This window comes from Denticeps clupeoides, chromosome 6 (genome assembly GCF_900700375.1).
Source record: "Denticeps clupeoides chromosome 6, fDenClu1.1, whole genome shotgun sequence".
In the NCBI taxonomy this organism is placed as follows: domain Eukaryota; kingdom Metazoa; phylum Chordata; class Actinopteri; order Clupeiformes; family Denticipitidae; genus Denticeps; species Denticeps clupeoides.
Genome location: NC_041712.1, coordinates 24,632,906 through 24,660,069, shown reverse-complemented (window position 1 = coordinate 24,660,069; position 27,164 = coordinate 24,632,906). Strand labels below are relative to the sequence as shown.

Sequence of the window (27,164 nt, the reverse complement as noted above, 5' to 3'; positions counted from 1 at the left end):
TCCCTGAGCAAGACACTTAACCCTAAATTGCTCCAGGGAGACTGTCCCTGTAATACTGATTGTAAGTCGCTCTGGATAAGGGCGTCTGATAAATGCTGTAAATGTAGTTATTAGTGGTCTATAGTAAGCAGGTAAATTGATATCTTTCATCTTTCATACTAAATAAAAAAAGTATTTCCTTGTCTGAAAAATGTATTGTGTGCATCTCATTGTCTATAGTTCTCTACAAATCCATACAAATGCCTGTTGGATAAACGTGTGAATATGAATGTATGAGTGGTCACGCTACAGGGTTACCATGAAGACTGCCAGGCTCTTTCAGTGAAAGATTTTAAAAATACCTATATGCAGATTACATTTTTATTTATTTGTGAATATACGTCTGACAGTATAAACGAACCAAGACAATAAAAACCGCCTCTCAAGTTTGCCGGTTTATGGTTCTTTATTTCTGTTTTCCACCTTGGCCCTGATAGACGCTCATTCGTTTAAAATGAGCGCCAGCCCCTCACAAGATGGCGGCTCCGTTGACGCATTCGCTCCCGTAGACGCGGCATCTAGTCGTTACGTCTACGCTTCGTGGCCATGGTAACGGTATCTGCAAGCTGATCCGGGATCAGCCCGAAACGATCCGTGACGTCCCGTCCGGAAGCCGTCGTCAGTGGCTCGGAGTCGGAGCGACACAAACAACGGGCTTTGGCCCAGCGCGGACGTCGGCGACATGTCTCCGCGTCTCTCAGAATCCCCCTGAAGGTCCCACTTCAAGACGGCGTCTCGGCCGGTGTCCGGGAGCAGCGCCGCAGCGCTAGCCGCTAGCCAGGTGAGGCATTTTTCAAACTTCGGCGGTCGCAGGAATGGCGGCCCGACGCCGCTGTAAGTTTTAATAATAACTTATAACGGATCGACAATAAGAATATGGCTCGCGGTGGCTGTTTTATTTTACGGCCTCGGGTGGGCGCAGCAGGTGCGGGAACCCCGTGGGACGGCGCCTCGGGTCACGTGTGCAGGTTTCCATTCTGGGTACTCAGGTGTGTGTTCTTTACAGGTGGGGCCGCCGAGGTCGCTTATCTCCAGGCCCCGCCCCCAGTTCCTCCCGTGTCGCTCCCGACCTGTTCCAGGAGGACAGAGGCGGAATTGTCCCTTAATCTGTTCCCCCTGTCCGCAGAGACCCTCCGGCATGAGCAAAGCCGCCACCATGGAGATCCCCATCAACGGTAACGGAGACTCCAGGACCCTCGCGGAAGATGACGGCCTCGAGCAGGTGAGCGGGGTCACGTTGTCCTGGTCGTGTCCACTGTCTAAGATCGGGGTCGTTATCTGGGCCGGTTTTACGTGACGTGGCTGCAGCGCCCGGTGAAGGAGCGGCCTAAACGTTGATGTATTAAGAGACGCCGGGTTCTGTTGGTTTACTCGGGACACGCCCAGCGAGACAAAGCAAGACAAACAGCAGATCCGGGAAGGAAAAGCAAACAGACGTCTTGGGTTGGGTTGTCATTTTATTACACGGAGATGAAGAAGAAGAAGAAGAAAGTGAAGTGATTGTCACACGTGATACACAGCAGCACAGCACACAGCGCACACAGTGAAATTTGTCCTCTGCATTTAACCCATCACCCTGAGTGAGCAGTGTGCACCATGACAGGCGCCCGGGGAGCAGTGTGTGGGGACGGTGCTTTGCTCAGTGGCACCTTGGCAGATCGGGATTTGAACCAGCAACCTTCTGATTACGGGGCCGCTTCCTTAACCACTAGGCCACCACTGCCCATGGAACTCCAGACAAAGTTCAGGACCAGTGCTGACCTTCCGGGTTCGGTTTCTGTCAGTGATCGTTCCAACAGTCCGTGCCGCAAAAAATCCAATATTGGCACGACCCTACTGACCTCGTTAATAATGGCGGCACAATACATTCTTTATCACGGGCCAGTGGTGGCCTTGCGGTTAAGGAAGCGGCCCCCGTAGTCAAAAGGTTGCCGGTTCGAATAAGGACGTCTGATAAATGCCGGAAATGTAAATGAATCCCGACCCGCCAAGGTGCCACTGAGCAAAGCCCCGTCCCCACACACTGCTCCCCGGGCGCCTGTCATGGCTGCCCACTGCTCACTCAGGGTGATGGTTAAATGCAGAGGACACATTTCACTGTGTGCATCGTGTGCTGTGCTGTTGTGTGTCAATGACGCCTTTCCCTGTGCGAATTTAAATAGTCTCCGCGTTCCACGTTGTTGGAAATTCGAACAGCCCCCTCCGGTGTTCGGGGCCTTGACTCCCCAGCATTGCTTATTACAGTATTAATATAAAGGTGGTGAGCCAGTAATATTTAGCAGAGTTTACGTGTAAAATAAAGGAGCGTTTTTGGTCCAGTTACTACCGATCACACAGGCCGCTTTTCATGGGAAAATCCCACGAAAACCCCATTACTTTCAGTTCCTTTATTCATTTTATTGCATCTTGTGTTTTTATCATTTCTGTTGTTTTTTTTTATTTATTATTTTGTCTGCCTTCTCGTGTCCCCCTTGCACCCATGCAGGCTGCGCAGCTTCAGTGGAGCTTAGATGAGAAGGTAGGCCGTCCCGCAGGTTCCTCTTGGTGTGCTTCTGTCGCCGTGTCTGCTTCCTGTGTGTAGAAGAAACCTGTCCTACATCTAACCTGGCCCTTCAGGATGCCTCTCCAGCTGCATTGTGGGCTTTTACTGGGGCGGCGGCTTTGAGGGGCATCCTGTGGACGTCCCTGTGTCTACTACTGGGTGTCCTGGTGTCTGTGGGCCGGCTCCATGTGTCTGTTTTGTAATGCACGTCGGGCGCGTAACGTGTCGCTCAGCATCGATTCCTGTCTCCCTCTCGGTGCTGATCCAGGATCTGCAGCAGGTGATGGTGTCTGGGCCGAACCTGAACGAGACCAGCATCGTCTCTGGGGGCTACGGGGGGACGGCGGAGGGCATCATCCCGACCAGCTCCATCAAAGGTGCCTTTTCTCGCTTCCGCTCGGCTCCTTCTGGAACGTCCCGCTGAACGGGAGGCGTGCTAAAAATAAACGTCTCCCTTTCCGCCGAATCCGTATTACGGTGTGCGGACCAGAGTCGTTGTTCGTTCCAGAGTCGCCACATCACAGGCACATCACATCACATCTCACGCCCACATACGGAGAGGAACTACAGGGGGGCCGTAAAAGGGGGGATTACGGGACGCCGTCATGTCTGGATATAGAGACACACAACAGGGACCTATTAACCAGGTCACATGTCGCAACGAAAGAAGGAAAGGCGTGGCACGGTTCCACAGGCTCCAGTAAACCTGGTAACAGCGCTCACGTTCCTGTCTGACCTGGTTCTGTCCCGCAGGGCCGGCCGTCCACTTCAACTCCGACTTTCCGCCCAGACGTGTCCCCGCCCCCGGACAAGGTGGCCGCGCCGCCGCTCATCTGTCTCTGTTCTTAAACTCCTCCAGGGGGCGGGGCCGTCTCTCGGGTGTCTCTCTTTCGCTCGCCCTGTCCGGATCAGGGCGGGGCTGGGGGCTTCGATCTGCGGTTTGGACCTGATCACTGTGCTGAAAAGTGTCCTGTGTGTGTGTGTCCACGTCCAGTCATATCTAGAGTAGGGGTGTTGACGTTATTCTCATAATCGACGCATCACGCAGCAGACGTGGAAGTATTTACGTGTTTTTGCGCGTTCTAGCTGCGTTTGATTGACGTTTTATCGCCGTTTGCTCAACGCTGCTTAGCGCCCGCCGCTGTTTAAGCACTGATTGCAGTTTAGCGACCGAGAGCTCTTCAGCTCTCCTCTCCGTTGCGTGCATCGCTTATTTGACACCATTCGCAGTCAACCGAACGCTCGTCTCACTGGCGTATTTAGATTCATTGTGATTAATCGTTGAGACATTTGAATCGTAATTGAATCCTGGGACCAGTGAAGGGCCACACCTCTAATCTAGATCAGTTTAAACTTGATGTGATGTACAGGGTGGGCCATTTATATGGATCCACCTTAATAAAATGGGAGTGGTTGGTGATATTAACGTGCTGTTTGTGGCACATTAGTATATGTGAGGGGGGGCAAACTTTTCAAGATTTTGAAGTCGGCCATCTTGGATCCAACTTTTGTTTTTTCAATAGGAAGAGGGTCATGTGACACATAAAATTTATTGGTCATTTCACAAGAAAAACAACGGTTATGCTTGGTTTTAACGTAACTTTATTCTTTCATGAGTTATTTACAAGTTTCTGACCACTTATAAAATGTGTTTAATGTCACCAACCATTCCCATTTTATTAAGGTGGATCCATATAAATGGCCCACCCTGTAGTCTGAACTCTTGTTTTGTTATATAAGTGTTCTAGTCCACAATGTTTATGTAATGTTCATCATAAAATGAGTCTGGTGTTGGGATAACTACCAGGGTGGTAGTAGCCTAGTGGGTAACACACTCGCCTATGAACCAGAAGACCCGGGTTCGAATCCCGCTTACTACCATTGTGTCCCTGAGCAAGACACTTAACCCTAAATTGCTCCAGGGAGACTGTCCCTGTAACTACTGTAAGTCGCTCTGGATAAGGGCGTCTGATAAATGCTGTAAATGTAAATAACTTATTATACGTTTTGTAATATCAGCATTTATGGCCACATTTTGAAAATGTTTTCTTCTCATTTCATCTACCATCTGTCATTTCCGTCGTCTCACTAACATCTTTTCTCACTTCTTCTCCTGTCCTGTCCTGCTTCTTCCACTGTTCCCGCCCTGATTAACCACAACATCATACAATCTCGCACACAAACCTCCCACGTCCCTCCCCGTCCCCACCAGACCTGCGCATGAAGTCCCGGGGCATTAGAATTGCCCCGAGCCACACCGCCGCCAGCCGCATAGCCAGCCAATCAGAGGACATCGCAGGTATCCCCACCAGGACTCGGACCACCCCCATTCACCATTCCATCCCCGCTGCTCCTGTTTCTGTCTCCTGTCCGTATGGTGACGGGTCGTACGTACGTTTTATTCTGCTGTAGAAAAGTCCACTTTGGTGAAGATTGTGCTAGAGCTTCACGTTCCTCATGGATTTGAGGTCTGGTCTATTGCAGCTATTAAAAGTTTGATTGTAGAGATCTGTCAAAGTGCATGTGGTTTTGTGTTGAAGTGATTCTCTCGTTGTGCTGCTAGGATCTGACATGCATCACAGTGACAGCAGCCAGTCCATGTCAGCAGACCAAGCCGCCAGGGGAATCGCTGTGGAGAAGTTTGACGTGATGAAGAAGTGGGGTCTCAACACGTATAAGGTGTCTGTCACTTTAAATCATTCCACCGGCGTAGTCTCGGTTCCACTTCCTGTATATGTAAACGTCCTGCCCCGTTCCTCCCAGTGCACTAAGCAGATGCTCTCGGAGCGCTTCGGGCGGGGCTCCAGGACGGTGGACCTGGAGCTAGAGGCCCAGATCGAGGTGCTGCGTGACACCAAGAGGAAGTACGAGAACGTGCTGCGCCTGGCGCGGGCCCTCACCAACCACTTCTACAGCATGGTGCAGACGCAGCACGCGCTGGGCGACACGTTCGCCGACCTCAGCCAGAAATCTCCGGAGCTGCGGGTCAGTGGCCAGAGTTAGAACCAGTGCTGCTGAAATGATGTTCGGCGCGATACCAGGCGTCCCCACTAGGGGCAGTAAAGTAGAAATAAAGGCACTTCAATGTCCCAGAGTTCCACAGTGCAACCCCGGCAAATATCTAAATGAAATATTGAAATATCAATATATGGACCATCAATATAATGATGACATTTTTAAAGGTCTTCATTTTAAAGTATTTTCTATTGTTCTAGGATGAGTTTGGCTACAACGCGGAGACACAGAAGCTGCTGTGCAAAAACGGAGAGACGCTGCTGGGAGCCATCAACTTCTTCGTGGCCAGCATCAACACGCTGGTCAACAAGACGATGGAGGACACGCTGATGACCATCAAGATGTACGAGAACGCCAGGTACGGTTCTGAGCGGAGAGGAAGAATTGTCCATAATTGAGCGATGATGGGGTTTGGTAGTGGCCTAGCAGCTAACACATTCGCCTATGAACCAGAAGACCCAGGTTCAAACCCCACTTACTACCATCGTGTCCCTGAGCAGGACACTTAACCCTGAGTGTCTCCAGGGGGGGACTGTCCCTGTAACTACTGATTGTAAGTCGCTCTGGATAAGGGCGTCTGGTAAATGCAGTAAATGTGTTTGAAGTTGATGGGCAGTAGCTGTTTTGTTTGTGCAGACTGGAATATGATGCGTACAGAGCGGACCTTGAAGAGCTCAGCCTGGGCCCTCGTGATGCGGTTACCATGGCGAGGATCGAGGCGGCGCAGCAGCAGTATCAGGCCCAGAAGGACAAGTACGAGCGGCTGCGCAGCGACGTCACCATCAAACTCAAGTTCCTGGAGGAGAACAAGGTAAACCAGTCTTAATATCGGCCCCTTTACACACGCAAAGATTGACTTTAACGTACAGTAAGGGCTCGCCAATGGTGCTTATAAATCTAAAGTCGTTGCACACCACTGAAGTAGCTGTTTTTTGGGCAATTAATTCTTCAGCAGTACCAGGCTTTCCAATCAGCATATCATGATATATATATTTCTTCTCAATCTGGCAAATAAAATAAATTACCATTATTATTCTAAATACATGGCCAACCACTAATGTATAGTAGTGTATTATTGATTAAAGCTTTTTTTAATCTTTATTAAAATCTACAAAACTGTGTTCTGTATGTTGCTATGCTTCAGCATGTACGCTTCTAAGGCTTCTCGAGCCCTTTTTTCTGATTGGGTGCTGATGTGCCAAAGTGACTCCTCCCCCCTGTTCTGCATGTCCTTCCAGGTGAAAGTGATGCACAAGCAGCTGCTCCTCTTCCACAACGCCATCTCTGCGTACTTTGCCGGCAACCAGCAGCAGCTGGAGCAGACCCTAAAGCAGTTCAACATCAAGATGAAGCCCCCCGGAGCGGACAAGCCCTCCTGGCTGGAGGACCAGTGAGAGACCACCATGACCCGGTCCATAAACCACCTCCTCCAGCGCTTGATGGATCCCTCAGCCGTCATTCTGAGCCAGTCCTCGTCAGAAATGGAATATGAGGCGCTGAGGTTGGGTTTATCCTCCTGACCGATTACGGTTGCAGGAATCTGCTCCTCTGGCACCAGAACCCCGCGGTGCACCCTGATTTCTCACCTCCTTTGCTTGTTTTTTTTCTGTTGTGTCCACACCATGAAGGGATAAATTCATCAAAGTTCATCTCCAGACCAGTGCCTCCCTCCTTCCTGCTCTGTTGAAGCAGAGACTCCAGGACCCTTCACTTCTCCTTCATTCCTGCCTCTACTCCATAGTCACAAGTTTAAACCCGCGTTTGCAATCCAAGTTCAAAAAGTCAATCAGAGGCTTCACAGGACCCCTGGATTGTTCTTGAAGGATATTTCAATAAATATATGAAAATGTTCCTCCGCGTTAAGTGAACGTTCAGTTTCATTTTTCATTGCTGTGAGGCCTGCAATATTCAAGTGTGAATATTTGTACCTTTTCTTCTTATTCCCAAACTGCTCTGTATATTTTACCTGTCGGTTTTTCAAATCCGACATGGAAATGGCAATTTTCCCATAGTTGACCATTTTGGTTGTGGAAGTTTTTGAACAAATTCAAAACCTGCGAATCCACTACAGCAAAGTATAATATTTGATATCTGATTTACCATGAAATCACATGCTTTATGGGACATGCACATTATGTCAATTTTGTTTGGAATCTCTTTAATTCACAAATTGAATTACATAAAAAAATAAAAATAATAATAATAATTTCCACTTGCCAAGTTCATGCAGAAGGTTGATGAAGGACCAAACAGCCCTCAGTTCAGCTCTTTAAATTTCATTTGTATTTTCTTTTTTTCCTGTTTGTAAAATAGTTTTGTCCATTAAGCTCAGAGTTACTAGATGATTTGCCAGGCCGAGATGTTTGATCGTCTTCATTGTGATGCACCAGTTAGTTTCCAGTAAAGGACTGTGTGATGAATCTACGTCTCCGGCTGTACCTGAAACCCGGGCCACTCTGTTTCTAGCCTGTAGACGTTAGATGACTGAGAGGCTGGTGACCGTGAATCCTTTGCATACAATCACTATGTTTCATGCTGTAGTATGATTCTGAGTTTATATATGTATGGATATTTAAGAAGAGGATGAACTAGATTTCTGTGATAATCTCCCGTATTCCTCATGTCGTCCAAAATTTATGGGCTGAGGTTTGTGCCAGTAGAAGCTAAATTTATTTGAAATCTGATCTGTACAAACTGAATCTGAATGTATTAGTTTGAATCTGATTTACAATTAAATTGAAACTGGCCGACAGGGAATCAAAAGAGCACGTGTGCAGGTTGAACAGATTCAAATGCGAACGACGCAGGTTAACATGGGCGTGTCCCGATAGAACATAACCAGCAGGTAAATGTGCAGCAGGAAGCAAATTTGCTTGTTTCGAATCCTAAATGGACACTCATTTACAGTCAGAAATATGAATTAACTAGTGAGACTGATGCTTTGTTTCGTTTATTAGACGCTTATTTGGTACAGGTCTCCTGTCGTAACCAAGGAAATGAGCTCTGTCTGAAATCTGCACTCCATTGCTTTTCCTTAAGGACCTGGATTGTGTGTAGCAAAAAACTGAAATTGAATTTGGAGAAGCAAATTCGCATTACATTTTTAGGGATGGATGTAAAATTCAGATTCAAATTAATACATTCAGTTTTTAACCATTCAAATTTATTCAGATTTAAATATATTCAGTTCGAATTCAGATTCTACAAGCACAAATTCAGCCCATACCCTCACCCTAAGTGAAACCCATGTGATTTAAAAAGATAAAAAAAAAAAAACATTGGTCTTTGTGTCTTTAATTGTGTCCTTGTTTAAAAAAAACATTAATTTATCGTGGTAATAGGACAAGTTTGCAATGTTAACTAGAAAAGATCATGAACAAACTTTGATTTTGTCTTGATGAAGGTACCGTCCCCACACACTGCTCCCCAGGTGCCTGTCATGGCTGCCCACTGCCACCAAGGGCATTGGTTAAATACAGAGGAAACATTTCGTTGTGTCACCATGTGCTGTGCTGCACTTTTATGCTAACATACAAAATTTTAACAGGTCATGGCCATGATGTGTTTAAAAAAAAAAAACATGTTAGCATATTAATGCTAGCATATTAATGTAAAAAATGCTAACAGGGTGTGGCCACTATGCGTCTGGTGATACTTGATGTTTGGAACATGTTTAAAAATTAGCATGCTTATGTTAAAGTCATAAATGCTAATGGGGTGTGGCCACAGTGTGGTTGAATTTGGTGACATTTTGAAAAATTTACATGTAAGCATATTAATGCTAGTATGCTAACGGGCGTGGCCACGATGTGTAACATGAAATTTTGTGACGTTTGAGACATCTTGAAAAATGTGCATATTAGCATGCTAACATGAAAAATGCTAACAGGGTAAACAATATTTGTTTACATTTGGGACATGTCGAAGAATTTACGTGTTAGCATGCTAATATGAAAAATGCTAACAGTGTGAGAGACCATGATGCACCATGTGATATCTGGTGATGATTGGGACATGCCGTTAATCAATAGTTGGAAGACTGAGAATTTTAACATCCTTCTCAGTAAAGTGGGTTTTCAATGGGATGACGAAGGGATGAAAAGGAGGAGTGGAGGTTAGAGGGATGAGAGGAAGGAGGTTAAATGTGGTTGAATTGGTTACAGTGGTGTAACCAATTGTGATTGGCTGGATTCCATCACACACTAAAGAACTAGAGCTCAGAAGCAATGTGATTGGCTGGATAGAGTTTTTTTTCTCAAATGGGGGTATTTAATAAGGACGCCCGTTGAGGGCAGAGCCTGTACAACGATCTGTTCACCAATCCACCAACTGTTCATGCTTTTTGGACGATGTCAAGCCTCGCACACGTAACGTCTGAGCCGGAATAAAAACTTACAACCCTGGAGGTGTGAGGTCAAGTTGCTAACTGTCCCGCCACCATGCCGCCCGACTATATGGTGAAAAACCAGAAAACTTTATTCAATTGCTTGTCAATCAGTGAATGACAAAAGCCCTGGTCTCTGAGCTGCTTCAATGTGATTGGCTGCTGATGATGTCACTTTTTATTCAGCCAATCAAATTTAGCAACAATGTTTACATTTTACTGCCAAACACCATGATCAATAAAAGTTCTTTAGTATGTGAAGGAAACTTCGCTGTGATTTGCTGAAAAAGAAGTGACATCATCAGCTTCTCTCTATATAAGAGGTGAGCCGTCAAGAAGCCGCTTCAGAGTTCAGTTTTAGTACAGAGCGACAGAAATGAAGATGTGGAAGCACTTTGTTCACTGGATCAGCATGACCGACCCGAAGTCAATTCAGACGGGTCAGGTTGAGGAATTCAAGGAACAGGTTCACAGGCTCGATGGGGTGATTGGGGAAGCCCTGGAAAGGGATCTCAGCCATCATAAAGAAATGGAGAAGATGCTCATGGCCTCTAGTGAACACCTGAAGATGGCCATTCACGACACGCAACAGAACAGCCTGGCGCTGTGTGAAGAGCTGAGGCAAGAGAGGGACAGGCAATATGCCATGGAGGTCTCTGAGTGTGACACAAGAGAACGACTGAGAGGAGAAAAAGCTCTCGAACACAAGCGATGCACGGAGCTGGAAGCACAGCTGCACATGGAGAGGCGGACTAGAGAAGAGGCAGAAAGGCGCTTGTGCGACGTGACAGAGGCCTGTAGGCAGATGGAGGCTGAGAGAGAGCGCCATTGGAACCTGGAGACCGAGCAGATAGTTTATGAGGAGATGTTGCAGAGGGAGGTGGAGCAACAAGACCAGCTCAGGACGGAGGCCATGGACGAGCACCGGAGGAGAGAGAAGGCCGAAACGGAGCTCCAAGCAAAACGGGAAATCAGGATGGAGGCAGAGAGGCTTCTCCTGGAGAAAGAGACAGAGCTCCACGATCAGCAGAAGAGAAAAGAACGTTTCGACCAAGAGATCCAGCAAATAAAAGAGGAACTTGAAATGGCGAGAGCCGAAAGAGACCGTGCGCGCAGAGGACGAGAAGAACTAGAACAAGTGCTCCTCAAGGAAACGGCGAGCAGAAAGGAACTGGAGAAACACTTCCAGGACATGAACAATGCGATCGAGGAAACCCTGAAGATCCTCCTCAAGAGGGAGAAGGAGCTCTGTGGGCAAGTTGAGGAGACGGCAGGATTGAAAGTGCAACTAAAGCGCCTTCTAGAAACTTCCCAACGAGACGTGGAGAAAAGAAACCAGTACAAGACCATAAGCGGGCAGGTTTATCCAGGAGGCTGGAGAACAGGAGCGTATGCTGACGTCGTAAGGCACAACATCGCAGCGGGTGCGATGTGGGATTTAAAAAGTTGTCTGTAGAAAATAAACGATTAAAGAAAATAGTTAAGTCTGCTTGCCTTTCTTGAGCATCACACATCTGAAACATAAGATAAACATTAGAAAAAATCCTTGATGACGATGGCCCCTCATTCAGCCAATCAGATTGAAGAACTCGAGCTCAGAAACAATGTGATTGGCTGGATTGAGTGACGTAACGTTTTGGGTTTTTTTCCCCCCCGTCAGAACGCTAGCGCGGGAATGGGGATATTTAATCATTTACATTATTTATCAGACGCCCTTATCCAGAGCGACTTACAATCAGCAGGGACAGTCTCCCTGGAGCAACTTAAGGTTAAGTGTCTTGCTCAGGGACACAATGGTAGTAAGTGGGATTCGAACCTGGGTCTCCTGGTTCAGAGGCGAGTGTCTTACCCACTAGGCTACTACCATCCAAATAATACTTGATGATGACGATGGCTCCTCATTCAGCCAATCAGAATGAAGAACTAGAGCTCAGAAACAATGTGATTGGCTGGATTGAGTGACGTAACGTTTTGGGGTTTTTTTCCCCCGTCAGAACGCTAGCGCGGGAATGGGGATATTTAATAATTTACATTATTTATCAGACGCCCTTATCCAGAGCGACTTACAATCAGCAGGGACAGTCTCCCTGGAGCAACTTAAGGTTAAGTGTCTTGCTCAGGGACACAATGGTAGTAAGTGGGATTCGAACCTGGGTCTCCTGGTTCAGAGGCGAGTGTCTTACCCACTAGGCTACTACCATCCAAATAATACTTGATGATGACGATGGCTCCTCATTCAGCCAATCAGAATGAAGAACTAGAGCTCAGAAACAATGTGATTGGCTGGATTGAGTGACGTAACGTTTTGGGGTTTTTTTCCCCCGTCAGAACGCTAGCGCGGGAATGGGGATATTTAATAATTTACATTATTTATCAGACGCCCTTATCCAGAGCGACTTACAATCAGCAGTTACAGGGACAGTCTCCCTGGAGCAACTTAAGGTTAAGTGTCTTGCTCAGGTACACAATGGTAGTAAGTGGGATTTGAACCTGGCTCTCCTGGTTCATAGGCGAGTGTGTTACCCACTAGGCTACTACCACCATTTTATATGCATATTGTCATATTAATGCTAATATGCTTGAATCTAATGCTAACGTTAAAAATGGTAATGGTCACGTTAAATTTGGTGACGTTTAAAAACTAGCATGTTAATACTAGCATGCTAAAATAAAAAATGCTAATGGGATGTGGTAATTATGCATTACGTTAAATTTGGTTTAACGTAATGCAAAAGTTTGACGCAAAAACTAGACATAAACTGATAAAAGAAAGGTTCTGTGACGCTGATGGGCGCCACTGTCCAAAGTGGTGCGAGCTTGCTTTTTCGACCTTGTACACCCCAGATGTATAAATGCTTGTGAACTGTAATCAAGCGGGGGGGATGTTCTCTTGTGGGTCCCCCCGTGCGCGGTAAAATAAACTTGGATAATCAATTCAGTTGACTTCCTTTATTGCAGCTCCCCAGACGGCAGAATTTCCACCACATAAGGACGCCCGTTGAGGGCAGAGCCTGTACAACGATCTGTTCACCAATCCACCAACTGTTCATGCTTTTTGGACGATGTCAAGCCTCGCACACGTAACGTCTGAGCCGGAATAAAAACTTACAACCCTGGAGGTGTGAGGTCAAGTTGCTAACTGTCCCGCCACCATGCCGCCCGACTATATGGTGAAAAACCAGAAAACTTTATTCAATTGCTTGTCAATCAGTGAATGACAAAAGCCCTGGTCTCTGAGCTGCTTCAATGTGATTGGCTGCTGATGATGTCACTTTTTATTCAGCCAATCAAATTTAGCAACAATGTTTACATTTTACTGCCAAACACCATGATCAATAAAAGTTCTTTAGTATGTGAAGGAAACTTCGCTGTGATTTGCTGAAAAAGAAGTGACATCATCAGCTTCTCTCTATATAAGAGGTGAGCCGTCAAGAAGCCGCTTCAGAGTTCAGTTTTAGTACAGAGCGACAGAAATGAAGATGTGGAAGCACTTTGTTCACTGGATCAGCATGACCGACCCGAAGTCAATTCAGACGGGTCAGGTTGAGGAATTCAAGGAACAGGTTCACAGGCTCGATGGGGTGATTGGGGAAGCCCTGGAAAGGGATCTCAGCCATCATAAAGAAATGGAGAAGATGCTCATGGCCTCTAGTGAACACCTGAAGATGGCCATTCACGACACGCAACAGAACAGCCTGGCGCTGTGTGAAGAGCTGAGGCAAGAGAGGGACAGGCAATATGCCATGGAGGTCTCTGAGTGTGACACAAGAGAACGACTGAGAGGAGAAAAAGCTCTCGAACACAAGCGATGCACGGAGCTGGAAGCACAGCTGCACATGGAGAGGCGGACTAGAGAAGAGGCAGAAAGGCGCTTGTGCGACGTGACAGAGGCCTGTAGGCAGATGGAGGCCGAGAGAGAGCGCCATTGGAACCTGGAGACCGAGCAGATAGTTTATGAGGAGATGTTGCAGAGGGAGGTGGAGCAACAAGACCAGCTCAGGACGGAGGCCATGGACGAGCACCGGAGGAGAGAGAAGGCCGAAACGGAGCTCCAAGCAAAACGGGAAATCAGGATGGAGGCAGAGAGGCTTCTCCTGGAGAAAGAGACAGAGCTCCACGATCAGCAGAAGAGAAAAGAACGTTTCGACCAAGAGATCCAGCAAATAAAAGAGGAACTTGAAATGGCGAGAGCCGAAAGAGACCGTGCGCGCAGAGGACGAGAAGAACTAGAACAAGTGCTCCTCAAGGAAACTGCGAGCAGAAAGGAACTGGAGAAACACTTCCAGGACATGAACAATGCGATCGAGGAAACCCTGAAGATCCTCCTCAAGAGGGAGAAGGAGCTCTGTGGGCAAGTTGAGGAGACGGCAGGATTGAAAGTGCAACTAAAGCGCCTTCTAGAAACTTCCCAACGAGACGTGGAGAAAAGAAACCAGTACAAGACCATAAGCGGGCAGGTTTATCCAGGAGGCTGGAGAACAGGAGCGTATGCTGACGTCGTAAGGCACAACATCGCAGCGGGTGCGATGTGGGATTTAAAAAGTTGTCTGTAGAAAATAAACGATTAAAGAAAATAGTTAAGTCTGCTTGCCTTTCTTGAGCATCACACATCTGAAACATAAGATAAACATTAGAAAAAATCCTTGATGACGATGGCCCCTCATTCAGCCAATCAGATTGAAGAACTCGAGCTCAGAAACAATGTGATTGGCTGGATTGAGTGACGTAACGTTTTGGGTTTTTTTCCCCCCGTCAGAACGCTAGCGCGGGAATGGGGATATTTAATCATTTACATTATTTATCAGACGCCCTTATCCAGAGCGACTTACAATCAGCAGTTACAGGGACAGTCCCCCCTGGAGACACTCAGGGTTAAGTGTCTTGCTCAGGGACACGATGGTAGTGAGTGGGATTTGAACCTGGGTCTCCTGGTTCAGAGGCGAGTGTCTTACCCACTAGGCTACTACCATCCAAATAATACTTGATGATGACGATGGCTCCTCATTCAGCCAATCAGAATGAAGAACTAGAGCTCAGAAACAATGTGATTGGCTGGATTGAGTGACGTAACGTTTTGGGTTTTTTTCCCCCTTCAAAACGCTAGCGCGGGAACGGGGATATTTAATAATACTTGATGATGATGATGATGTCGGCTCCTCATTCAGCCAATCAGATTGAAGAACTCGAGCTCAGAAACAATGTGATTGGCTGGATTGAGTGACGTAACGTTTTTTTTTTTTTTTCCCCCGTCAGAACGCTAGCGCGGGAATGGGGATATTTAATAATTTACATTATTTATCAGACGCCCTTATCCAGAGCGACTTACAATCAGCAGTTACAGGGACAGTCCCCCCCCTGGAGACACTCAGGGTTAAGTGTCTTGCTCAGGGACACGATGGTAGTAAGTGGGATTTGAACCTGGGTCTCCTGGTTCAGAGGCGAGTGTCTTACCCACTAGGCTACTACCATCCAAATAATACTTGATGATGACGATGGCTCCTCATTCAGCCAATCAGAATGAAGAACTAGAGCTCAGAAACAATGTGATTGGCTGGATTGAGTGACGTAACGTTTTGGGTTTTTTTCCCCCTTCAAAACGCTAGCGCGGGAACGGGGATATTTAATAATACTTGATGATGATGATGGCTCCTCATTCAGCCAATCAGATTGAAGAACTCGAGCTCAGAAACAATGTGATTGGCTGGATTGAGTGACGTATCGTTTTGGGTTTTTTTCCCCCTTCAGAACGGTAGCGCGGGAATGGGGATATTTAATAATACTTGATGATGATGATGATGTCGGCTCCTCATTCAGCCAATCAGATTGAAGAACTCGAGCTAAGAAACAATGTGATTGGCTGGATTGAGTGACGTCACGTTTTGGGGGGGTTTTCCCCTTCAGGACGCTGGCGCGGGAATGGGGGTATTTGATAAGGACGCACGTTAAGGGCAGAGCCTGTACAACATAAAACTAAAAAATTTACTTTGGACGATGTCAAGCCTCGCACACGTAATGTCTGAACTGGAATAAAAAGTTACAACCCTGGAGGTGTGAGGTCAAGTTGCTAACCTTCCCCGCCACCATGCCGCCCGACTATACGGTGAAGAACCAGAAAACTATTCATCCTTGTGGAGTGAATGTTTAAGACAAAAGCCCTGGACTCTGAGCTGCTTGGTTTTGCACATGCGTGTGAACGTCGATACAAACGTCAGAGAAGCCTGGTTGAATGAGCTTCAAACCGCTGCACTAAAAACTGAACTTTTCTACAGATGATTTTTCTCCCTCCCAAAACTGCACATTACAAACTGAACATGAGTTCTGCTCTTTTTAATGGAAGTATTACACCCTGCACTTTAATCCTTAATCTCTTACTACCTCACCCTGTGCTGCTATGTTATGGTCATCATATAATTTCATATCACTACCACTACCATTATGGTCATAGCATATGATCGTATACCACATACACTAAGTGCTGCTACTTGTCTGCCTAGTTTGTCTCGACCTCCACTATTTTATGGGTCAGTGCACAATGTTCACAATGTCCACAATGTAAACAGTGTCCACAATGTCCACGATGTTCACAATGTCCACAAGGCTCACAATGTCCACAGTGTCAACGGTGTCCACAATGTCCACAAGGTTCACAATGTCATCAATGTCTACAGTGTCCACAATATCCATAATGTCCCTTGTCATGTTTTTGTCTTTTTGCACATCTTTGCAATCTCATCTCTCTGTGTACTTGTATATAGTGAGTTATATAGTGTATGTAGCTAGTTATATAATGTATATAGTGAGTTATATAGTGTATGTAGCGAGTTACATAGTGATTTTATATAGTGTATATAGTGAGTTATATAATGTATATAGCGAGTTCTATTTTGAGTTATATAGTGAGTTATATAATGTAAATGGCGAGTTATATAGTGATTGATATAGTGAGATTACAATAAAGTGGACTTTTCTTTTGTTTGGCCGCGACCGGAAGTGGGCGGGGCTGGCGCGTTAAAGCACCTGAGCGCGCTGGATGCGCCTGATGCGTTTGGCGCGGCGCGCCGGGACTTTTAAAGAACTTTTTTAAACTCGTTTTTTAATGTTCGCCCTCGGGTCTGGATTCATGTACGTATCGCATCTACGGCCTTCCTCGCGTCTGCCGACAATTTATTTCGAATGTTCCGTTACAAGTCGGTAGTTTTTGTGTGAAGCGTTTATTGGCTGTAGGACTGACTTCTGTGGCGAATTTGAATATGGCTGCAGTGCCATATCATGATCACCTCTGATTATCATTTTTTAAGTCTATAGCCCTCATGCAGGTGGAATAAGTGTTTCATATGACCGCTAGAAGTATGATGTGAGCTGGTTAATGAGCTGTGTAGTGTTTTTAATCGAGTTTCTTTCGCAGCTGCCACGGTCTCTGTGAAAGTTCTTGACCTTTCCTCCCACCCATGGATGGAGCCGCTGTCACAGCAACAGCATCAGCATCACACCACACCCATCCACGCGAGGTGGGCCACCGCAGGACCGGCCCGCCACCGGCTCCCATGCTGCCGCCTCCCCCTCTGCCCCCGCCCCCGCCGCCTCCACCCGTCGCCGGCGGCGACCCCTTCGCCCGCAGCGCCCTGCGCCGCTCCAAGATGCGCAGCTTCAACTGGGACACCATCCCTCACCAGCGGGTCCTGGGCAGGAGGAACGTGTGGACGGCGCAGGCCGTGCTGCAGGACATCCAGCTGGACACCAAGGGCATGGAGGAGCTGTTCAGCCACCGGGACCGCGCCCCGCCGCGCAAGGCCATCGCCCTGAAGAAGAGCGTCCACGGCGTCTCTCCGACTGGACCAGGGGTCGAGAAGGTAAACGAGAAGGCAATTTAATGGCTTGTTTGACTCATTAAAATCAGTCCACCTCGGTTTAAATCTGGAGAACATCGGGATCATGGTTTCCAGCCAGATTGGTTGGACGGCTGAAGATGTGAAGTCAGCCCATGTTGTTTCATCAGAGCCCTTTTGTGAACAGAAGTAATGTTTCATCTTCTCAAAGCTAAATAACGTCGTCAAGATCTTCAGCGGCAACATTAATTTCTTATTTAGCCCCAAATCGCACATAGTTTGTCTCAACGGGCTTTGACGGACCCAACCGTTGACACGCTGTTGTCTGCACACAAGGGATAACTCGTGGAGGGTGGAGTGAGGGTGCAGTAGGTGTTTGGTGTTAAAACAGTCCAATGTGGTGCTTTGGAGAAAAGATCTGTCCATGTTTGGAGGTACTGGACAGTGTCCTGGTCTATATTTCATGTGCATTACAATGATGTTGGTCCATTTGAAGATCCCTGGAACTGCAGCCGTTACGGTGTTGGTGACCCTCTGGCACGTTTCATGCTGGGTCGTTACCAGGAACCAGGATCTAGAGTAACTCAGATCAGACTCGGGTGTCTGGGACCGAGTGGTTATGGTAGATGACCATCTAGGGCAGCCTAGACGTGAGATGAGCATCGTGGTGTTAGTGAGATTTAACTGTTATGGAATGCTTGAATAAAAAGACGTGTCTTCAGCCTGGACTTGAATATTAAAGTTCTTAACATCAGCAGGAAGTCTGTTCCAAAGCAGGAGAGCCCTGTAGCAGAAGCTCGTCCACCTGCTGAGAACCTGTTCCTTCTCGGTACCAGTAAGAAATTGGTGACTGTGTTTCCCACTAGGCTACCACCCTCACACTATTTCCCTCCAAATTTCTCACACAGCCACCCATGAACCAGGAGTCCCAGGTTCAAACCCCACTTACTGCCAGGATGTCCCCGAGCAGGACACTGAGTGTCCAGAGGGTCTGTCCCTGTAACTACTGACTGTAAGGCGCTCTGGATAAGGGCGTCAGAAACGTAAATGTTCTCACACATTCCGTATGTTTTGAAACGCCGCCTGTCTAAATGTCACTAAAGCATCAGACCCCGATCTGTTCATCAGACCCGGTTGAACTGGTGACCGCGATGTTGACCGTACAGCCCAGTGTTTCTGTTTGTCATCTGTGCTGTTTGTTCCTTCACAACAGGTCTCAATCCTCAACTCCAAGAAAAGCATGAACATCGGGATCTTCTTGAAGCAGTTCAGGAGGTAAGTGTTCGCCCGGGTTCTGCCCCTGGCAGAAAGGAGCCGCAACACTCAGACCAGTCAGGGTGCCCATGCTGAGAAATGGTCCTCCTGTGTGTGTGTTTCGCTTACCCGGGGAAGACGTGGTCAGACGTTCTACTGGGAAACCTTCCTCACATCCCACCAACCGAAACGTTCTCTGGTTTCAGTGCCCCTGGTTTGTGATGTTGATTTGGCCTCCAAATTCTGCAGATCTCAGTACGATCTGTATAAAGTCGGGCGGTTTGTTTGGCAAAAGGGGGATTTACAGGGACAGTCCCCCCCCCCTGGAGACACTCAGGGTTAAGTGTCCTGCTCAGGGACGCGATGGTAGTGAGTGGGATTTGAACCTGGGTCTTCTGGTTCACAGGCGAGTTCATTGACTATCTCAGCCCTCCTGTCTGATATCGTTCAGCTTTATTTACTTTCGAATCCATGGCGGTTTCTCCTGGACGCTGCTGCGTTTCTCTGTAGGAGCAGGAGGATCTCATAAAGCCACATAAGACCGATAGATGTTTCATCTACAGAACATATTTATACGTGTGTGTGAATGTTTTTACAGACCAGTGAAGGATCTGGTGGAGGACATCAAGCAGGGTAAAGGTCAGAGCTTTGGAACGGGGAAGCTGAAGGAGCTGCGCAAACTGCTGCCTGAAGATGGAGAGGTGACGTCCCTTCTTACCGAACCCCTTATTTGACCTTATTTTTACCTTATTAACACTCATCAGTTATACTCATTCCAAGGCCCCGCCCACACCAGAACGCTTTTCCCTAAAAACCTGAGTCTTATCTGGAACACGGACACACATAGAACATCCCGAATGTTGTTTTAACCTGTAGGTGGCGCTGTAGCTCCCCACTCTCCTTGTTCGGCGCCTAGTGAAATGTGCAGCGTCGAGGGGACGTCTTGTAGCTGCTTCAGTACGAGTGTTCTCCGCCACCGTTGTACATGGGACGCGTTTTCACTAAAAAGCCGCTTTGCGGGAAACGTTCTCGTGTGAGCAGGGCCCGAGTGTCAGTCGAACTCCACCTCTAAACGAAGCTGATCGAAGGCCGTACGCCCGTTACAGGTGAGGAAGCTGCGGTCGTTTGAGGGCGACCTGGCCACCTTAACCGAAGCGGACCAGTTCATGGTGACGTTGGTGAAAGTTTCAGGGTGAGGTGTGAGTGTGCAGTGAAATTAGTGTCATTTCGGTGTCTGGAGTTATTGCTAGACAAATCAAATGCATTTAAAAATGTTTTTACTAAGAATAATTATAAATTGGACAATTTATAAAGCTTCAACGTGCTGTCTAAATTACCACATTAAATTAAAATATTTAACACTATAAAACTCAACTTTATTTATTTATTTATTTAATTTTCTGCCACAATTCAGTACGCCCGTGCATTCTCACCCTATTCAAACGTCCTTCAGAATCTTTTTGTATTAACGCATTACGTATTATTGCTATTATAGTCTGCATTTGCAGCTGGGTGTAACTCTGTCTGTCTTCAGCTATGAGGAGCGTCTGAACAGCCTCATTCTCATGGAGGAATTTTTCCCGCTCATGGATGAACTGAAGCAGTCCATCTCGGTCATGGTCACCGCGGCCAACGGTAAACGTCCTTAAAGTTGGTTCCTGCACATCTACGGTCTCCCACTAAATGCTGAAACTGTGTGTGTCCAGAGCTGCTTGACTGTGACGACCTTCACTCCATCATCCGTCTGGTGCTCAAGGCCGGGAACTACATGAACTCGGTAGGCGGGGGTGGTCTTCGGCGGAGCCGGTTTTCGTACAAGCAGGTGACGTTTGTGATTTACGCTCGTCAGGGTGGATATGCTGGCAGTGCCATCGGCTTCAGAATGACCTCTCTGCTCCGGGTGGTCGACACAAAAGCAAACAAGCCGGGGATGAACCTCATGCATTATGTTGCCATGGTAACGTCTCCAGTGTGTTTCACAATAGCCACGTCCCACCCAGCATGTCAGCTTAGTTATGTCCCAGCTAGACAGGCGTTATCATCAAGTGACATGGTGACATGTTTTTCCTCATACACCTTTATTTATTTAAATGGTGGCACCATCTGACCAAACAGACTTGTGTCCATTTTGACGTTAAGAATTAATAATCCAGTATTTGCTGTAATGTTGTAGGGAAAAAAAAAAAATAAAAAAAATCTCAGACGCTAATCGATACAAAAATTTGTCTATTTCGATATAAATTAACATTAGTATCAATACTTTAATTTTGCATTTGCCGGTTCACAAAAATCTCGGTCAAACAGGGAAATGCGGCGGGAAATTCTCTGGGCCGAAAAAGCATGATAAACGGGAGGTAACCTTCCCCCCCTATGACGTCATAAGGGGACAAATTCCAGATCTGACCGCCTGAGCTGCCGCTCTCTGAACGGTGAAGCAGAACTCTTTACACCGTTTCTAGTTACCTCAGGACCATAGACAGGCTCGGGGAACTCGTATCAATGTTATATCTTCTCACAAAGTCACACATTTTCATGTCATGGGACTTTTTAAACATGTTTGCAAGAAGTGCTTCAGAGTTGTCGCTGTCAAAGCGAGCAGCAGGACAAATTTAGCAAACACCACCACTCCGAATTATATGTGGAGTTTCGAGAGGGGAGTGAAGTTCAAACTTAATATGAATACATTTTTATTGCTTCTGTCAAGCAATACTGTTAAAGTAAGTTAACTATAAGAGTGGCTGTGTCTTCGATTCTCTCTGAATTTTATAAATATCTTAATTGCACATTTTTTAAATTAATTTTATTCATTTATTGATATATGGTGTTCAATCTTTAGTATTGAGTTTGACATTTCGTTATCGTGTCTAATTTGCTGTCAATGAATGAGTGTAGCCGGCTTATTTAATAGTCCAATGTTCCTTATCACAGCAAGCGCAGAAGATTGACGTTTCCCTGCTACAGTTTCCTCGGCAGCTTCAACACATTGCGGCCGCATCCAGGTTTCTGAAATGAATCAGACGTGCTGAATTAATCATGACGAGGGGAAAAAATCTTATTTCTGAGCAGAGGTGCGTGTTTGTGTTGTGTTGCAGGATCCTGAAGCAGGAAGTGGAGTCTGATTTCCACAGGGAGGCGCTGAGGATCCGGGCAGCGAAGCAGGAGGCCAGCATGCAGGCAGACCTGCACACTCAGATGGAGGGATTTCTCAGCGTGAGCGCCTCCTTGCGTTCCGTCCGAGGAACGCCGGAACGCTCGTTTCACACGTGGCCTGAACCGCGCCTGATTCCTCGCCATGTTTTTTTTTTTTTTTTTTGCAGATGGCGGAGCTGCACCTGAACGAGGTGGAGACCGTGATACGGGAGCTGCTGTGCATCAGTTATGCGGTGGCCGAGTTCTTCTGTGAGGACCCTGCCACCTTTAAACTGGAGGAGTGCTGCTCCATCTTCCACTCCTTCTGTCAGAAGTTTGAGAAGGCTGTTCTGGTAAGAAATGGTTTGAATCGGGTCCACACCCATTTTGAATTTGCAAGAGCATCCTGTGACCCAAATACGACCTAGGCTCTTGGTACAAGTGCCATAATTCCCTCTCTCGTATTGTTGTTTTAGCTTCCTTTTTATATTTTTTGCAAGGTCCAGTCTTTGCATCCATCTGTCGTTTTAGTCTTTATTAGTCTTATTCACGTCCAGACTCATTTTAGTCTAGTCAAGTTCAGTCAACTGAAGTCTGCGCATTTTGCTCTTATTTTAGTCAGAATTATCTGATGAGGACACAATTGTTTTTTTAGTAATGTATTTCTATTTAACAAAGTACAAGTACCTAGTAGAATAGACATTTCAGTTTGGTCAAACCCATATTATTATGGGTTATTGTTACCTTATGTACTCAAGAATGCTCTACATCCATCCCAGACACGAAAGACGCTCTAATTCTGTTTTCTTTTCTACTTCACTGTAAAGAAAGTGGCCATAGGTCACTGTCATTTTCCCTCATCCATCAGAAGTATCTAACGAATTCTAATTGATGCAGTCATCTGTGTGACCCGATGATACAGGAAACAGAATCTGCAATATAATAATGTGATTAAACAAGACTAAACAAGACTTTTCGCTTTTGTATCGGTCTTATTGGTCCCCTAATACTGTATCCGAAGTCTCTTTCCGAAATACCGCCTTGGTGCAGAATTACAGCCACTTTGATCCGGTCCCACAATGACATTTCCCAGGACGCGCCGTTTCAGAGAGGCGGAACGAGGAGGACAGCGGCTATTAAAAGTTGAGCGGAAATGGCGTCATCAACACCATTCACCGGCCACAATGTTTGGCACGGACAGTCGTGCCCCACTGGTTCTTCAATGGCTGCCATGACTGAACTTAAAAATACATTTGTGCTCATTTTTACATCCAAGGGGTGACGTCAAAAGGGGACAAATTCCAGATCCGACTATCTCAGCTGCCACTCTGAATGACCAAAGCACTCTTTACACCTATCGCCATTTCTAGCCACCGCAGAAATGAATGTTAAATGTTAAATCATCTCACAAAGTCATGATTGGGGACCTGAAGAGACATTTTGGTACAGTTTTTATGTTGTAAACCATATATAGTCTTGTTTTTTTTGTTTAACAGTGTAACATGATCCATTTCATTATAGTGGTCACATGACCAGCATTTACATTTGTGTGTCATGTTTAAAAGGTTTCTCATAAATTTTGACTAAAACAACACTGCCGTACAATTTCAGTTACTGTTTTAGGTTATCGTAATGTTGATGAAGCTGCTTTCTGTTCTGACAGGAGAACGAGGAGCGAGAGGCGGCCGAGGTGAGGCAGCGGCGCCGGCGTCTGAACTCTGCGAAGCGCCGCTCCACCGCCACCTGCTCGGACCGCGAGAAGAACCACGATGAGGGGGACTCTCTGGAGTCGGTCCTGCACTGCTTCATGAGCGGCCGCAGCTCCCGCCGCAAGCCCGGACCCGCACACCCGGCGGCGGCGGCGGGACCCCCAGAGACGCGCCCTCGGCAGGCCGGCCTGGACACGATGGACGAGGATGGAGTCGGGGACTCGGAGGGGCGTCTCGACCCCAGCCGCTCGCCTGGGGACATGGCAGAGGCCGCGGTGAAGGACGAACAGAGGATGCGGGCGGGATCGAGGAGGGGTCAGAACATACACGACACGCTGACGCCAACATGCAGCAACCGCAGCCACGCCCTGACCCTGACCAACCAGCATACTCCCTTGGGAGAAGGGGAGGAGCCGAGGGATCAGCAGAAGGGAGGAACTGAAGAGGTGGACAAAAGGGTGGAGCAGGAGGAAGAGGGGAAACGGGATGAGGATGATGAAGTCGGGACGTCCAGGAAGGTCCTGCGTTACCACAACAGCCGCGGGGACCTCCTCGCCGATGCCGCGGCGCCAGACACCTTGCGCGTGCCGCAAGGTCTCAGCACCCCCCAGCCGTTACCACGGCACCGGGAAATTAGGGAGGTGGACCTGGCCCTCCAAAACGGTCACGGTGGTCTGGGGTCACCGTGGACTATTCTCAGTCCCCGCGTGTCTCCCCGCGAAACCCCCTGCCGGCGGCGCTCCTTCTCGCTTTCCCGCGCGGACAGCCTGGACGACGGCGTCTGGGCCCTGCCGGACACGCCCCCGTCCTCCCGGCGCTCGCCGGCCGCCCGCCTGCGCGCCGCCGAACACTGCCAGTCCCCCCTCGTCTTGCGGGGGTCGTCCTGCCTGCCCGAGGGTCCCTCGAGGAGAACCCCGTCTCAGGGGCCGGGCCAGCGGTGCCGGTCCCTGACCGAGAGCTCGGAACCGGCCCTCAGCCGCCTGGGGGGGCTCTTCCACCGCCGTTTCAGTCAGGACGGCCCCCCGGCCAAGCGGCAGGACAGCTTGTTCCTCGCCTCCTTCTTCCGACGGCTCGGGGACTGGAGCAGACCGCAGGCCGAGGACGAGAGGGACCGGCGGGGTCCTGAGACGTAAAGAACAGCCACATTTTACCGTTTTATGCTCCCCTGAGGCAAATTTCAACCTTGTTTAATGTGTTTTACATATAAAACCAAGACAAACATGAACTTGTCTTGGTGTTTGTGACCTTCCTGACCTACGCACCATGTTTTTGACTTCCCCCGTCTTCAACACACCGTGCACCAAGCCATCACACAGACACTCGGGTTTTGCCTTCAGGGACCGAAGCTCCTGATTTGTTTCATTTAAATGTCGTGTTTTTATGTAATAAAGTGTGGACTTTCCACATCCTTATTTAAAGCTCGCCGTTCCTCCTGCTTATTTGTTTAACCTCCTGCTCACCTTGGCAGCCCGTCTTCAGGCGTTGGACCTGGCGTTTCTCTGGTGCCGCTGTGACTTAGAGGAAGAGTAGGGATACGCTGATTTCACGACGGGCACTTTTACTTCTCAGGGTACATGGTGAGTTTGGCGGAATTTTGAAATGGACCAGTGTCCACCATCATGGTGGACACAAACTTGTATCCATGGAACATTACTGAAGTTTATTTCATTTTATTCCTCTCCATGTGAGTTGGTCCTTTTATTCAGGATGGGTCCAAGTTTGAAATTGTATTGTGCCTGTCAACACTGAGGAACACCGTATGGGATTTTAGGTTTTTATACGTGTGTGTATGTGTGTGTGTGTGTGTGTGTACACACACAGTTCAGGCCAAACGTTTGGACACCTTCTCATTCAATGTGTTTTCTTTATCTTCATGACCGTTTACGTTGGTAGATTCTCACTGAAGGCATCAAAACCATGAATGAACACATGTGGAGTTTTGTATTTAACAAAAAGTGGAGACCTGACCTCCACAGTCACCGGACCTGAACCCAATCCAGATGGTTTGGGGTGAGCTGGACCAACAAGTGCTAAACACCTCTGGGAACTCCTTCAAGACTGTTGGAGAAGCATTTCAGGTGACGACCTCTTGAAGCTCATGGAGAGAATGCCAAGAGTGTGCAAAGCAGGAATCAGAGCAAAGAAACTAGAATATAAAACATGTTTTCACTTATTTCACCTTTTTTTGTTAAGTACAGAACTCCACATGTGTTCATTCATAGTTTTGATGCCTTCAGTGAGAATCTACCAACGTAAATGGTCATGAAAATAAAGAAAACACGTTGAATGAGAAGGTGTCCAAACTTCTGCCCTGTACTGTATATATATAAAACATGTACACAGCCATTGGCTTGGTGAGAAGGTCCAAGATGAAGAAGATGTTCACCACCCCTCAAGCTCAAGTGATGTGGAATTTATTAAATATGCATAATATCACGAAAGATGAGGATGTTATTTTATTTACAGTGTTTAGTTTGTAGCAAGCTTGGTTCGTTTGCACTTTACTGTGATTGATCCATACTTTTCATTTTTAAATGAGTATATAGAATTTAGAATTCTACAGATGTAAATGTATATAGAATTGTAGTTAACTCAGCAGTTGTTGCCTAGCGGTTAAGGAAGCGGCCCCGTAATCAGAAGGTTGCCGGTTCAAATCCCGATCCGCCAAGGTGCCACTGAGGTGCCACTGAGCAAAGCACCGTCCCCCCACAGGGTGATGGGTTAAATGCAGAGGACAAATTTCACTCTGTGTGCTGTGCTGCTGTGTATCACATGTGACAATCACTTCACTATATCTATATGTTTTGTTGGGTTGTCCTGTCTTCAACTCGGCCACTGTGTGTCGCTGTTGGCGCATTCGAAAACCAGGCTGTGACGCAACACATTCTGATCGGCCATAACATTACGAGCACCTGCCTAAAAACGACCCTGTAGGTTGTGAGGTGGATCAGAGTGGTTTTTCCTGCACCATCCCAGTCACTGATCTCAGAGCACCGATTGACTTGAGATCCGCAGATCCGGCAGGGTAAATTATCCTGCTGGAAGAGGGCAGTGTCACCAGGGGCACTGAAGGGGTCCACGAAGGGGTGAACATCCACATGGATCCAGGACCCAAGGTGTCCCAGCAGAACGCGCCACAGTGCACCCCCATACACACCATCCGTGGGTTCCGGCACGTCCCCTCGCTTCCTACGAATGAACAGATTTTACTGCCCATTTACTCTTTTTAATGAGAAGAATAAACATATCACCGTCGTCTTGGTCTG

General features: G+C 47.3%; 3 protein-coding genes across 10 annotated transcripts; all 3 read left to right on the top strand.

Moving 5' to 3' along the window:
* Positions 1-618: 618 nt before the first annotated feature.
* arfip2b (ADP-ribosylation factor interacting protein 2b) lies at positions 619-8,874 on the top strand. 8 transcript variants are annotated; one of them, XM_028984300.1, is made up of 11 exons: positions 619-820; positions 1,166-1,261; positions 2,525-2,557; positions 2,850-2,958; positions 3,335-3,394; positions 4,794-4,880; positions 5,145-5,260; positions 5,345-5,566; positions 5,797-5,954; positions 6,233-6,407; positions 6,835-8,874. In XM_028984300.1, exons 2-11 carry the CDS (start codon positions 1,178-1,180, stop codon positions 6,988-6,990), a joined length of 1,200 nt encoding a protein of 399 aa, XP_028840133.1. In that variant the 5' UTR covers positions 619-820; positions 1,166-1,177; the 3' UTR covers positions 6,991-8,874. The 8 variants fall into 8 exon arrangements, with proteins under 8 accessions (XP_028840133.1, XP_028840128.1, XP_028840125.1 ...); XM_028984292.1 differs by lacking the exon at positions 3,335-3,394 and having other exon boundaries at positions 621-820; XM_028984294.1 differs by lacking the exon at positions 4,794-4,880 and having other exon boundaries at positions 621-820.
* A 1,237-nt stretch (positions 8,875-10,111) lies between these two features.
* LOC114792830 (trichohyalin-like) lies at positions 10,112-11,459 on the top strand. Its single transcript, XM_028984301.1, has one exon. It carries the CDS (start codon positions 10,357-10,359, stop codon positions 11,434-11,436), a length of 1,080 nt encoding a protein of 359 aa, XP_028840134.1. The 5' UTR covers positions 10,112-10,356; the 3' UTR covers positions 11,437-11,459.
* Positions 11,460-17,428: 5,969 nt separating this feature from the next.
* Positions 17,429-25,031, top strand: fhdc3 (FH2 domain containing 3). Its single transcript, XM_028983152.1, has 11 exons — positions 17,429-17,830; positions 19,020-19,081; positions 19,659-19,761; positions 20,167-20,252; positions 20,595-20,695; positions 20,767-20,837; positions 20,910-21,017; positions 21,989-22,059; positions 22,153-22,270; positions 22,378-22,542; positions 23,853-25,031. Exons 1-11 carry the CDS (start codon positions 17,429-17,431, stop codon positions 25,029-25,031), a joined length of 2,466 nt encoding a protein of 821 aa, XP_028838985.1.
* Positions 25,032-27,164: the final 2,133 nt, after the last annotated feature.

Bases quoted from the DNA above. Each gene is read 5' to 3' on its own strand.
- arfip2b (XM_028984300.1), top strand. From the start codon at position 1,178: ATGAGCAAAGCCGCCACCATGGAGATCCCCATCAACGGTAACGGAGAC. The intron at 2,558-2,849 runs GTAGGCCGTCCC...GTGCTGATCCAG, and splicing joins AGTGGAGCTTAGATGAGAAG to GATCTGCAGCAGGTGATGGT. The intron at 5,261-5,344 runs GTGTCTGTCACT...CGTTCCTCCCAG, and splicing joins GGGGTCTCAACACGTATAAG to TGCACTAAGCAGATGCTCTC.
- LOC114792830 (XM_028984301.1), top strand. From the start codon at position 10,357: ATGAAGATGTGGAAGCACTTTGTTCACTGGATCAGCATGACCGACCCG.
- fhdc3 (XM_028983152.1), top strand. From the start codon at position 17,429: ATGGATGGAGCCGCTGTCACAGCAACAGCATCAGCATCACACCACACC. The intron at 19,082-19,658 runs GTAAGTGTTCGC...ATGTTTTTACAG, and splicing joins TTCTTGAAGCAGTTCAGGAG to ACCAGTGAAGGATCTGGTGG. The intron at 20,253-20,594 runs GTGAGGTGTGAG...GTCTGTCTTCAG, and splicing joins ACGTTGGTGAAAGTTTCAGG to CTATGAGGAGCGTCTGAACA.